This window comes from Mus musculus, chromosome 7 (assembly GCF_000001635.26).
Source record: "Mus musculus strain C57BL/6J chromosome 7, GRCm38.p6 C57BL/6J".
In the NCBI taxonomy this organism is placed as follows: Eukaryota; Metazoa; Chordata; class Mammalia; order Rodentia; family Muridae; genus Mus; species Mus musculus.
This window is the reverse complement of record NC_000073.6, coordinates 57,577,188-57,591,049: the sequence shown is the minus strand read 5'-3', so window position 1 is coordinate 57,591,049 and position 13,862 is coordinate 57,577,188. Positions and strand designations below refer to the sequence as shown.

Here is a 13,862-nt window from a genome sequence, read left to right as displayed (position 1 = left end):
ACCCGCCCCCTATGGGTCCGCGGTCGCTCCGGGGCGCCGGCGCCCTCCCAAGCCGCGGCAGCGGCCGCACCGGACTCCCGGGGAAGGGCTTGCGTGCGGCCGCAGATCCGCGCTGGACACTGCGGGCGAGGGCCACGACTGCGTGGCGCCTTGCAGGGCGGGGGATGGGCCACGGAGCCAAGTCCTCAGAGCTTGCAACGGCCGGGCGAAGGATGGGGCCCGGAGTGCAACGCACCGGCACCAGGGACATAGGAAGTGCTCCACATCCCTCGCCCTATCCCACCCTCCACCTTCAACCCCCGCCCTGCTCAGCGGGAGAGCCAGTGGGCTTCACACCGAGCCTTGGCGCTCTGCCTGGTCCGGATCCAAGCTGCAGAGCTCTGAGGTAGCCTCATCCTCACCTGCTGGGCTCAGATCCTCGCGTCCCCAGGGTCCAGGAAAGCCAGATTGGCAGCAGCAGGGCCTGGAGCCCGGAGCACATGGCGCTGCTCCTCTAGCCTAACCTGAGTGGGAACTGCTCCACTCTACCGTCACTGAGCTAGGAACCAACGGCGACGTGGGGATCCCCGCCTCCCCCTACCCCGCCCCTACCCCCACCCGCGGGCTTTCCCGCCTGACCCATCTTCCAGCCCTTTGCATGGCGGCAAGATTATCTATTTATCAAATATGACTATGAAAAGCAGTCTCCTTAAGCTGTGCCTCTCCTGCAAAACCAAGTGAGTGCCGAATCCTTCCTGCTCACATAAACGCATTCATAATGAACCGCAAAGAGAAATCTTGTCGAAAAACTGCAATTCAAGCCACACTTAAGAGACCCTAGCTTGTCATTATGAAGATGAGAAATAATGTGCCTTTTCTGGTGCAGACCAGATACATCCACCCTTATTTGAAGGTAAATATCTTTGTTTTCCTTGTGACAGGACTCCATTCTTTAGTAGTCATTAGAAAACTGCTGGAATATTGGTCAAAAACAAGCACCAGTTGGTACACACTCTGATTTTATATCGCCACTGTTCACTCGCTAGTGCACATTCCACCTGTACATCACTAGAGTACACCCACTGGTGCTTGCCCCACCCGTGTGTCACTATTGTACACCTAAGGAGTGCCTACTCTCCTGTAGACACGGGTTGCCTGTTTTTCTATAGTTAAACCATGCGTCAAACAGGGAGCCCCACAAATCAGGTCTGTTTCTAATTTCTTTAGTTTAGGCGTCCAGGATGCGGTGAGTGCATAGTAATATATGACTATTTTCCAGTATTGGCTCGGTTTTTTTCTCCTATATCTTTTTTTTTTCTGTTACCAGATTAATGTAGGTAAATATCTAAATCTAGACTTTTATTCTCAAGCTGGCATTTTTTATGTGTGCATTAATTTTAAATATCTCTGCTTTTCTGAAAATCAGCAGTTTTATTTATAGAACTGTAGATGTGACTGCATTACCTGGAAGGTTCAGAGATAAATATAGCTCCCTAATTATTTTCTGGAAAAGTCTATTCATAAGTGCTTTGTATTCTGTGTCCTGATAGTGTGCACTAGAACTGTCTGCAAAGTGGCACCTTCATCGAGACACACATTTTTGGTTAACCAGTCTCCTGTTTGCATGTACTAACTTTAGGGATATATCCTGCTGGGAACCATCACTATGAAAAATAAATAATGATCAGAAGAGCACATGTGAACCAGCTAACGCCATTGCAGGGCCTTGTCTTCCTCCCTACTGGTTTAAATGTTCTATAGCTGGCAGAAGAGCATTACTAGTCATTGTGGTCCGCCTTCGATCTCGTTCCATCTCTTTCTGGGGTTGTCAGTCTCATAAATCACCAGCTGTTACCCTAGCACCTAACTCTTCAGCAGCTCTGATCAACCTTAGATGGGAGCAGGCTGTCAGTTTCCTATCTTGGCCATGTTCTCAACTGATGAGGAAAGAGTACAAAATACTTCCTGCTCCAAATGGCCCTACTCGAAAATCCAGCAAGTCAGTGGTCCTAGGATGGATCTTCGGCCAACTGAAAGAAGAGGCCAATATTGGCCACTTCTTATTGCCTCTTAAGAAGAGTGGCTCAGTCTCTCAAAGCAGATCCTATGAGCTATACCTCCCAGCTCCTCAGATGCAACTTGGCCTGGTGCTGGCAAATCCTCCTGTTCTCCCTTTCCAGGTCTCAATCCCTTTTCCTTCCACTCCTGTTTTCATGGCTGCTGCACAACTTAATACCGAAGTACCATTTACATTTTGCCTGGGGATATGTTTTCTGGATATCTGGGCTAAGTCTGGAACCACCTGGTAAATCATTAAAAATACCACTTTAAAATAAATCATCTTAAAAGAGGAAAAACTTTAAAAACACACACTCATGTAACCACTGCAATTCAAGTTACATGGGCCAAGGATGTGCTCACCCTCTTGGTCACTGCAGTAACTTCCTTCTGCTCTTGGCCCACTTTATAAGGTATGCCAAAAGGCTGGGTGAACACTGAGCACTACAGACCATGTCCTTCTCTGTTGCTGAAGTTCCTAAAACCAAGAATTTGTCACACCTTGATTAACTGGGTGATGATGTGTTGCCAATTCAGGAGGAACTGAGCCAATGTGTCATGAGTATTGGTCATTTTTCTAAGTCGTATAATATAAATCATTTAGGAAACAAAATGGGGAGCATCAGACTTAAGTGCAAAGGACTATGGGAGGCTTCAAAGAGCACAAACTGAAAGTAAGGAAACCAAATCAATTCACCTGTACTAATCACTTCCTTGCTCTATAGCTTATCTTCTTGTTTCTGGGTTGGAACAATGCTCATTCATGACAAAATATATTGTTTCTTATTCTTGTGTATTAATTGTACAAAATAGTGAGTTTCATGTTGGCATCATGTGACTTTTATTTAATCATGACCATTAAGACAATATGACTTTAGGAGTCCACATTGGGTAAATGTTCATGACAAGAAAAGGGGGGCAAATGGCAGTTTGTGCACAGCTAAGCAGCTTGAAGCAGGCTAGGATTCCTTGCTATCTAGATCCTCAGGTGGAGGGTTGGCAGGAGGTCACACTAAACAGGAAGCAATCAGTGCATTGATAGGAAGGATCTTATAGTGGAGTTCTTGGGAGTCTGGTAAGTAATCTGAAAGAGTGGTTGAAGACTGAGCCTATCCTCCCCCACCCCCACCCCACTCTAACTTTCTGCCTCACCATTTGGTGTCTCTGTTCTTCTGCCCCAGTCACCCATGATGCTACTTGGCATTAGGTCCTTTATCTGTGAAACTACAAAACTGTTATCTAAGCTCTCTCTCTCTCTCTCTCTGTCTCTGTCTCTGTCTCTGTCTCTGTCTCTGTCTCTCTCTCTCTGTCTCTCTCTGTCTCTCTCTCTGTCTGTCTGTCTCTCTCTGTCTGTCTGTCTGTCTGTCTGTCTGTCTGTCTCTCTCTCTCTCTCATTCATTTTGTATAGTTAGCTGTAGTTACAGATGTTCTTTGAGGCAGAAAAGAGGAATAGAAGCAGATAACTGCATCATATTTCCCTTCCTAGTCTGTTTGTCTATGTTTTGGATGGTCCAACCACCTTCCAAAAAAAAAAAAAAAAACATGCTTTATGTATAGCTGTCCATAACTCATTTTCAAAAGTACTGGGAGGGGGGCTAGAGTAAGGAAAGAATGCAAGCAAGTTACATGATGTACATGTATGAAATGTATACATATGAAAATGAAAAGTTACTGGCTTTTTTCAAAGTCCTTTCTACATCTATTGACAAGGTCATATAATTTGTCACTCTGAGTCTATTATATGCTATATTGCATTCACTGATTTATATCTGTTAAATCATCCTTGTATCCCTGAGATGAAACCAGCTCAGTTATGGTGTATAATTTTCTTTGAGTATTGTTGAATTAGCTTTGCAATATTTTTGTCAATTATTACACTTAAGTTCACCAGGGGAAAGATCAGTAGTTCTCTTCTAGTTTTGTATTCTTCTCTGAATTCTTATCTGAATTTTGTATTAAGGTGACACTAACTCCATAGGATGAGTTTTGTAGTGTTCTGTCCCTGTATATTCTATAAAATGTCTTAAAGAGCATAGATGTTAGCTCTTCTTTAAATGTTTGACACAATCTGTGCCTTTCTTTCTTCCTTATGACTACTCTGGTTACCTGTTATAGCCTTTGTGTGTGTGTGTGTGTGTGTGTGTGTGTGTGTGTGTGTGTGTGTGTGTTTGATTTAATTTTGTTAGTGTGGTGGATTAATAAAAATGACCTCCATGTTTTTCTACTTTTTACCCAGGTGATAGAATTTGTTTAGAAGGATGAGGAGGTGTGGCTCTGTTGGAGGATATGTGTCACTGGGTCAGGGTTTGAGGTTTTAAGACTCATCCTATCCTCATTATACTCTCTGCCTCCTACTTATTGTTGAAGAAGTAGACTCCAAATGCTCCTGCTGCCATGACTTCACTCTGCCTTTGTCTACTTTAACTCTCTGAAAATTTAAGTTTAGTTAAACTCTTTCATTCAAAAGTTTCCTTGGTCATGGTGTTTCATCACAGCACTGCAAAAGAGGCTGATACAATAGGTCATATATGCATATGAATTTATCCTTTTCTTTTGGAGTTTTAGGGTTTTTAGAGTACAAGTGTTGTGGAGTATCCCTGTTTGAAGGAACACTCATGACATGAGAATGACCATGTCAAGTACCACAATGCCCCATGCCGCAGACTTAGAAAATGGCAAAACCTTCCCTAGATCAGGCTCCGGGAAATTTCCCTGGTCCCAGTACAGATGTTGACAGTGTGTGCAGAAAACCTCAGCCACAACCTCCTCCCTCTGGATGGCCAAACCTTGAGACTGGCTCCTCTGCAGAGAGGCCCTGTCTACCTAGATTAGTGAACTCAGCTGCTCCTTCAACTGTATCTGATAAATTTGCTGAGTTTCTGGGCTTCTGGTGTGTCTCCATCATAGTTAGTGTACTGCTCACCTAGAGACAGCCTCTCTGTATGTGTATCTCCATGTGTTTCTTCATTTTCTGCCATCCAGTATAATCAATCTTAAATCCATGTAGATCATGACAAAATTTTCCAAATATTTACTACTAAATCTGTAGATTTCATTACCATCTGCTGTAACACTCCCCTTTCACATAGTTTGACTAATTTGGGTCTTATATCTCTCTTACTTTAGTTAAGGAATTACCTATATTATATATTCAAGGGGCCAGTACTTTTTACTTTCTAATTCATTCATTTCTGCAGTGAACTCCATTGTTTCTTTTTATTATCTGCCTTTCTGTTTGTTTGTCTTGTTATTGTTCATCTAAGACTTTGATGTATACCATTAAAGTATATATCTGAGATCTGCTTAATATAAGCACTCGTAGTGACTAATATTCTTCTAAGCACTGCCCTTGTGGCATTCTAAAGGTCCTGACAGATATGTTTTCATTGTCATTTGATTCTAAAACTGTGTGCTTTCCTCCAGTATCCTCAATGGCACTGGTCATTCCAAAGTGCATTGTTCAATTTCCATGCATTTCTGTTGTTTCTGCATTTATCATACTATAAATTTGTACCTTTATTCTGCTATATACACAAGGAACTGTTTTGATTGTTTAATATTTGGAGAAATTTGCTTTATTTTACCCAAAATATCATCTACTTTAGATAAAGTTCTTTGAGCTGCTGGAAGGAAGTGTATTCCTTGGCTATTAGATGGAGTAACCTGTAAATATCTGCTAAATCCATGTGCTCTATGATGCAGATTTACTCTGAACTTTCTAAACTTTTAGTCTGGCTAACCAATCTATTAATAAGAATGGAGTTTTAAATTAGCCTGGTATTGCTGTATGAAGAGCTACCTATTTTTTATGCCCATCATGACTTATTTATATAGCACTGAGGGTTCTAAGATTCAATGTATATGCATTTCAATTGTTACTTTTCTTCATGGATTTGTCTTTTGTTAATATGCAGTGATCTTTACTACTTTTGATTACGCTGATTTGTAGTGACGTTGTCAGATTATAAATGTTATTCAAGCTTGCTTGGACATCTATTTGTTTCATAAATGTTCTTCCATCCTTTCATGTTCAGCTTGTGTCTTGCCAATTGAGGCAAATTTCTTAAGGACAAAAGATAGTTGGATCTCATCTTTTAAATGTAATCATCTGCTCTGTGTTCTTAAATTGTAGAGTGAAGTGAAGGCCATTTAAATTTAGTGTTATTGAGGGCTTTGCTGATTCTTGCAATTTTCTGACTGATTGGATTATTATTTGGTATTTTCTTTCTTCATCTATATGAGGGGTTCTGCTGGTTTATTGTGTTAGACATGATGAATTCTTTCTTCATTTCCCTTTGTTCTTCTGTTGCTCACAAGAAATTTATTCTTTGCTGCTTCCCTTGGTCGACTTTCATTTTGTGATTCCCTTAAATATCTTGTGCAAGGCTGGCTTAGTAGTTATGTGTTGCTTCAGTTTGCTCTTGCAGTGTCCTATTACTATGGCAATTTGAGAGATAACTTTACTGAATGTAGCAATTTTTGGTTGAATGAATATTATCTATTTTCAGACGTTAGGATGTATATTGTCTTAAATTTTAAACATTTTTAAAGATATATTTCTAATTATATGTATATGTTCTGTATGCGTCTGTTGAGTAAATATGTGCATCTGTATGCAGGTGCCCATGGAGGACAAAGTAGGCAGATACCTTAGAGCTGGAGTTAGAGGTCATTGTAAGCCACACTATGTAGGTGCCAAGAATAAATTCTGGTCCTCTATAAAAGCTATATGTGCTCTTAAACACTAAAAAATTTCTAGCACTTGGTCAGCTTTAATTTTTTTTTTTTTTAAAGAGATTTGATAGTATTTTAAAGATTTCTTTTTATGACACTCTAACTATATAAGAAGAGTTGGAATATGTGCACATGAGTACAGGCACAAGTGGAGACCAAAGGGTATTGAATTGCTTGGATCTGGAAATAGGAGGATTTAGAAAGTTATGATATAACTGATGTGAGTCCTGGGGACCAAATTCAGGATCTCTGCAAGAGCAGTATGAGCTCTTAGTCTCTCATCCAACTCCCCATCCAAGTATTCTGATATGTTAATTTTAATAGGTAGATTGAGATTTTTATCCTATAGCTTGTAATATTGTTTTCCTGTTGCATAGGATACATTTTTGTCATCCTGACTATGATGTGTCACAAAATGGTTCTTCTCTGATTATGTCTATTTGGGGTTCTAAATGCTTCTTCATCTTGTTCTGAATGTCCATTTATTTCCTGTGATGAGAGAGTATTCTGACATAATTTTATTGAATAGACTTTCTATGATGTTAGTCTTTAATCTCAGGTGTCTATTATATATATACATATGCACATACATATATATATGCACATATATACAAATGCACACACATATACATAGATATACACATATGTACATAAATATACACATATGTACATATGTATATATGTGTGTGTGTACATTTGTATATATGTATAAATATATATATATGTATATGTGTGTATATATGTATGTGCATATGTATATATAATAGGCACCTGAGATTATATATATATGAATGACAGCTTTTCACTATGTAGTCTAGGATGACGACAAACTTGATATCCTCTTACCTCAGCCATCCCAGGAGCTGAGATCACAACATAATCCCACCACACCCTGGCTACCGTTACAAATTCATGTGGGCTGTCACTTGACTGTTTCATAGTGTTCTTGAAAGTTGTGATCATGCTAAAATTGTCTTTGTTGATATTAGAATGTAATATAGCATTTTTAAAAATTTTATCCTTTATCACTGGATCTTCTGTGGGAGGTGATGTTGTTCTAATGAATAGGAATGTGTTCCACGGTTTTTATTTTAATTTATATCTCTGTTTCCAACTTTTCTATTTGTTTTGCTTTCTTTTTTTAAATACAGATTCCTTCCTTAATTTCCCGTGCTTGTTGCTGATTTTCTCATCCAGTTTCTTATCTACTTCATTTGTCTATACAATTTTTAAAGCTGATTATTTGTCAAAAAACTGCTAATTAAGGCCAAAGTCTGCCATGACTGGATAGCATCTGGGCTAGGTGTAATATGGAAGACTCCCTTCATATAGTGGCTCTTCTCCTTCTCTGAGTTCATCTGCGGAATTCAAACCCCCTACCTGAGGAATGTCCTGTAGCTTTAATTTGACTACAGGATCAATTTCCTTTTTCCTGATAAAACCTCTTTTGCCAGCACTCCTGAAATGCTTCCCCATGCTAATAAGGCATTCCAAGTACCCTAGGCTCCCAGCCAATGACTTTTGCCCATTCTGGACCCTTACTCTCAAGTCCCCATGAATTTTTAAGCCTTCAGTCACCCTAAGTAAAGTTGATCTGCCTACTGATTGCTGGTCCTGGTGTGGTCTATTCACACTCTCTCGGGGCTCTCCACTATTTTATGTCTCTGCTCCCATTATTGTATTGCTCAATGGTCCATGGGAGGCCCACAATTGTTGTTCCAAATGAAATTTCTGAATTGTTCATTTGCCCATTTCAGTAGCTTTAAAATCAGTAGTTGAGAAGTTACACACATTTGGGTGAGTTTTCCGACCTGCTTTTTTCATGTTTCTCGGGTTTTCTCTTGCTATGTGAGGGACTGTTGGTTTGTTTGTTTTTGTTGTTGTTGTTGTTGTTTCCCTCTTCTATTTTTACTTGAAGTTCTTCCTAATTAACAATTTACTCTTAGGGGTTCACCCTTTCAGTACTGCTCAACCAGCTGCTGTTTGATGACCCTGCTTTTTCTTCTTTCATCCCTGGGTAGCCCTGCAACTAACACTGTAAGACATATTTCTCTTATGCACTCAGAGTTCTGTTTCTCCGGCTTTCACCTCTCCCATCACTCCTTTTGCAAATGACTACTACCCTTCCTCTTTTTCCACTTCGGAAAATTGTCTGTTCTTTCCCTCATGCTGGCAATCCTTTCCTTCACCACATCATGTTGAGGCAGTTTCTTATCCCTTGGAATATCCCACTTTGGTGAGCATTTGGAGGCTAGGTTAAACCTAGTGCCCTGGACATGCTATATCTGAGCTTTACTGATGCTCTACACCAACATCACTTTAGTTTGCTTTTACTCTTTATTTCTATGATTATGTTACTTTCCTACCATATTTTTGTGGTACGATCAGAAAATGTTATCTGTATCTTTCAGTCATTTTTAATTTATTGTAACAATACATAAACAATTGTAAATGCCTCATGAGCGTTTAGAGTCTAATTTTGTTCAATGTTTTTAACAAAGTTAATGTATTTTGAGAAAATTTACTGATTACATGACTCAAATATTTGTAGAAATTATTTGTTTGGTGTACTTTCTTAAGAATTTGAGAAATTTCTTTGAAGTTTTTTTATCTATAATGCATTTTATTTTCTTTTTATCCTGATTCTTATTACATTGTTCATGTAAGAAAATGCCTCTTCTTAAAAATAAGGTGAAGCCACATGCTAAGTGCTTTGGCCAAAGCATTGGTGGTATCATCCTGCATCTTTTCTAGTATTTTGGCAGCTCTTTGTTGCTTTTTTTGTTGTTTTGTTCTTCTTGCTCCTGTTAATATTTCCTGCTCTCTAATGTGTATAGGACTCAGCTAAAATTTATGTGACAAAAAGGAATCCCAAGAAACTCCCTAAAGTGTCATTCATGAATTGTGGGCCACATGTCATTTTCTGTAAAGTTTGTAGTGATACCTGCAATGTCACATATTTTCCTGTATATTATGTGGCCCTTCTTACCTGTGGTTAAATGTGAGAAATAATACAGGCACATGGGAAGTTCCACAGCTCTCAGTGGCTTCTGTCAAATCTGGGAACCAAGGATGAGGCCAAACATGACCCCAGGCTAGGCCACAGACCCAAAGACACTCCAACAAAAGCTGTTGAACACAAATACACACTAGTCCCAAAGCTAGGCAAAACTAGCTTGGGGAGTTTGGCAAAGTTTAACATTGCACTGCTTAGGAGGAAACTGTGGATCCAGGGAAGAGACCAGACTTAACAACAGATAAGTTTCATAGGTCTAAAGGGAAAGACATGGGGAAAATCTACTGGTACTTAGCAGAAAATATCATCCCTAGCTTTTATAGTGTTCGAAGTTTCTATATACACCAGGGAAGAAAAGGCATAAAGAATCTCCCTTAGCTATAACACTGGGAACTACAATAATGAATAGCCTAGCAAGATGTCCCCACTGGCGCAATAGTGATACAAATGTCATGACAGCAACATAGCACTTTCTGATTGGATTTAAATCCTTCTCCACAAGATGAAGCAGATGTATGGTATGGTTAACTGAACCCAAATCTCAAAGTTGGCTAGTTCATAGGTCCTATAAGAGAGCTCAGTATTAATATTCTGCTAACGGGATACGATAACACTCTAAGCCACAAGCTGTCATCTTTATACTCACAAATTAGAATAGCTTCTTTTTTACAGTAGATTCTGATTAATACACACACACACACACACACACACACACACACACGTGGTTAATGTGAATAGAATAAGAAACTTTGGCGGTCTCAGCTCTAAATGAGACATGTATATTACACTCCATCTTATCAAGGCTTAGAGATAATCATAAAAGAGAGGTAAAAACAATTTTAAGAGCCAGAGGGGAGGGGGCTGAAGAGATGGCTCAGTGGTTAAGAGCATTGTCTGCTCTTCCAAAGGTCTGAGTTCAATTCCCAGCAACCACATGGTGGCTCACAACCTGTAAAGGAATCTGATGCCCTCTTCTGGTGTGTCTGAAGACAGCTACAGTGTACTCATATACATAAAATAAATCTTAGAGAGAGAGAGAGAGAGAAAGAGAGAGAGAGAGAGAGAGAGAGAGAGAGAGAGAGAGAATGGGTATTTGCAGAGAAATAGTATTTGCTGGATAGGACAGTACCATTGCACATGGGGATTTATAGCAATCAGGACTACATGTACAATACCTTCACAAGGACAAACCAGCTAACATCTCAGCATATATGGGTCATGAAATATACCTTTAGCTGAGGAGCTGTTGGCACCCGATGGCTTCTTGGAAAAGAAAAGTCGGTTTTTGTTATTGATAGATTCCGTAAGAGACTACTGATGTTCCAGTAGATGGTCCATACAAAATCAGAGAACTCTGAGCAAATTTACTGATTTAAAAATAATAAGGGAAGTAGAAGATAGATAAAGGAATGGTAGGGGAGCATAGAAGAAAAATTACAATGAAGGGAAAGGGGATGGATTTATTGAAACATTATGAGCATATATGAATAATAAAATATTTAAGTAAAGAATGGGAAATAGTACATTTGCTCCACCTTAAATAATACATTCACTCCTTACCCTTAGTCTTTCTGTACAATATTTTAAAAAATATAGCTGTCATTTTAGCTATTAAAAGAATACAATAAAGAAGAAAGATAAATGCCTGTATTTAATCTTCCATGTTTAACTCTTAGTTCCATTAATACATTTGCTAATATTAGATCACTCACACATTCCTGAAATAAACCATAACTGTCCATACTATATCACTAAGTTTTAATTTATGTGAATCTGTCAATATAGCTTTCATTATTACTTCTTTCTCAGAGCATAATTATAAAGTTTGAGGGGTATTTAACACTTTCCCTGAACTAGCTGCTTTCTGAGTTTCTATTCTTTCCTTCTCAAAAGATTTTTCCCCTATTTTCTTTTTTTTAAGAAGAAAACTCATCAATTTCTATTCATTTTCAAGTAGTGTTGCTTTTGGTTTTTACCACCGACTATTACTTTGTAAGCAGAAACTTCTGTCTACCAATAGTTTTTATTACCAGTGTGGTGATAGGCATTCATGCCTTGATGATAGAAGTTCAAGCTTTCAAATATCTTTTTTCAGGTTTCCTGGGCAATTTAATTGGCTCTCCACCCTGGAGAAGCACTGTGCACATGCAGGTAGGGCTTCCGGAGGCAAGGGGACACTCATGGAAAAAATGGTTTGTCTTCTCCTCACTGAGTTGTACTAGGGATTGATCATTCAAGAACAGGCTACTCAATAGTAAGACACCCTTGCCACTGCAAGGAAGATACATACAGAACAACATATGACCAAATTTCAGCACAAAAACATATGAGGCATGAAGATTAAGGCAATGTGCATCCTCATGATAGCTCCTCAACTATGAAATTCACACATGCTGTACTGTAATAGATAAAATAACAGAGGGATATTTCAAAGGTTCTCTGGCAAAAAGAAAAAATCAGTAACCTGAGAGGGGAGGGGAACCACAACAAAGTACATGAAATTAACTCAGGATCAGGAGCAGAAAGTTAACAACATACAAAAGTCAGCAAAATACATGAAAAGGAAAGTGATATCAATTAAATTACAACATGGAAGAGAAATTTAGAAAGACAATCTGCACTTTAAAAAAGAAGAGAGGAAGGGGAATAGGAATGTTAGGAATGAGAAGTTTAAGGAACCAACTAAAGAAATGAGAAGTGTCACTAATAGGGTTAACCAAGTAGAAGAAAAAAACCAATGAAGGACACTATACCAGTCAAACATCAAGAAAGAAAGAAAATTTCATAACCATAACTGTAATATCTAAGAACTCTTGGATATGATGAAGAAAGTGAAAGCAAGAATCTAGGCAAAGAATACGAAAATCTATTTGATGACATAATAGCAGCAAATGTCCTAAATCTAGAGAAAAAAATAGTTTTGAAACATAAGAGACATGTGGAACCCCAAATATACATGAAGAATCTCCCAGTGGTACATTATAGTCCAGACATAAAACAAAAAAAAAAAAAAACCAGAAACAATACTATAAGTCATAAGGAGAGATGACAATGGCAACATTTTCTTCTAATCCTTCTACTCCTGGTGCTTGAATTTAATCTCTAGAATCACATAATAGAGAGAACTGAATTTTATATGTTAACCTCTGCCCTCTAACAATGTACCTACATATACACAGACAAGTAGATATAAAAAGAAACTACAATAAAAGCTGTAAGAAAAATATCAAGTTACATACAAAAGCAGAAACACAGAATAACATATCCCTTGCTAGTAACTTTAAAAGCAATATATATATATATATGGAATATCTTTCAAACCCTAAAAGTAAGTAGTTCCCAACCAAGATGGCTTTATCCATGTTTTAAAGTTGATATAGAGAAAATGGTACTTCAGGATAAGCATAAACTAAGACAACTAATGACCATAAAGTCAACACTACCTGTATTTAAAGAAATAATGTATACAAAGGAGGAAAAAAACAGTCTTAACCACAAAGGAACAAGAATAAATGAATTTCAGGAGACAACTATGGGAACAAAGGAAACTAGGAAGTTGTCTACTGAAACCCACACAATAAACCAGCAAAGTCCAGGTGCTAACAGGTGAGAAACAGAAGAAAACAATCACTCAACCTCAAAAACAACTCAAAATAACAAGAATGAAAAAATAAAAATCTTCTTAATGTAAATATAAATCTTAAATGTAAATGGCCTCAACTCACCAATAAAGAGATGAAGACTGACAGGAAATATTTTTTTTTTAAATTAATTGCTATTGTCTCTGAGAAACATGCCCCACTGTTAAAGGCACCTACAGATTGAGAGTCTAAGAATGAAAAGTATTCCACCAAGCCAACAGAAGTTAATGCAGGCTGATATAATGATCCTATTATCCAAGAAAGTTAATGGCTTAAATAAAAAAATAGAAGAAGAGATACATAAGACTGCCATATATTAATCAAGGGAATAATACTTCAAGAAGATGTAGCAAGAGTAAATATTCATGTTGTGAATGTTGGGTACCAAATTTCATAAAGCAAAAGCAAACTGACCCTAAAGAGCAAACAGGTCC

General features: G+C 38.4%; 2 protein-coding genes and 1 non-coding gene across 3 annotated transcripts in view; 1 reads left to right on the top strand and 2 right to left on the bottom strand.

The window, feature by feature from the left end:
• The window catches only part of Gabrb3 (gamma-aminobutyric acid (GABA) A receptor, subunit beta 3), a 238,285-nt gene extending 237,753 nt beyond the window's left edge, over positions 1-532 (bottom strand). Inside the window, exon 1 of the mRNA NM_001038701.2 lies at positions 402-532. Within this exon, the coding sequence (NP_001033790.1) occupies positions 402-481 (80 nt within the window). The 5' untranslated portion in view covers positions 482-532. The remainder of the gene's footprint in view (positions 1-401) is intronic.
• Positions 34-13,862, top strand: part of Gabra5 (gamma-aminobutyric acid (GABA) A receptor, subunit alpha 5) — a 183,348-nt gene continuing 169,519 nt past the window's right edge. The window contains exon 1 of the mRNA XM_030241988.1: positions 34-892. The gene's annotated coding sequence lies outside the window, so the exon portion shown is untranslated. The remainder of the gene's footprint in view (positions 893-13,862) is intronic.
• On the bottom strand, positions 9,888-9,989 carry Mir6389 (microRNA 6389). The gene has a single exon (NR_105812.1). It is a non-coding gene; the product is annotated as a microRNA 6389 (primary transcript).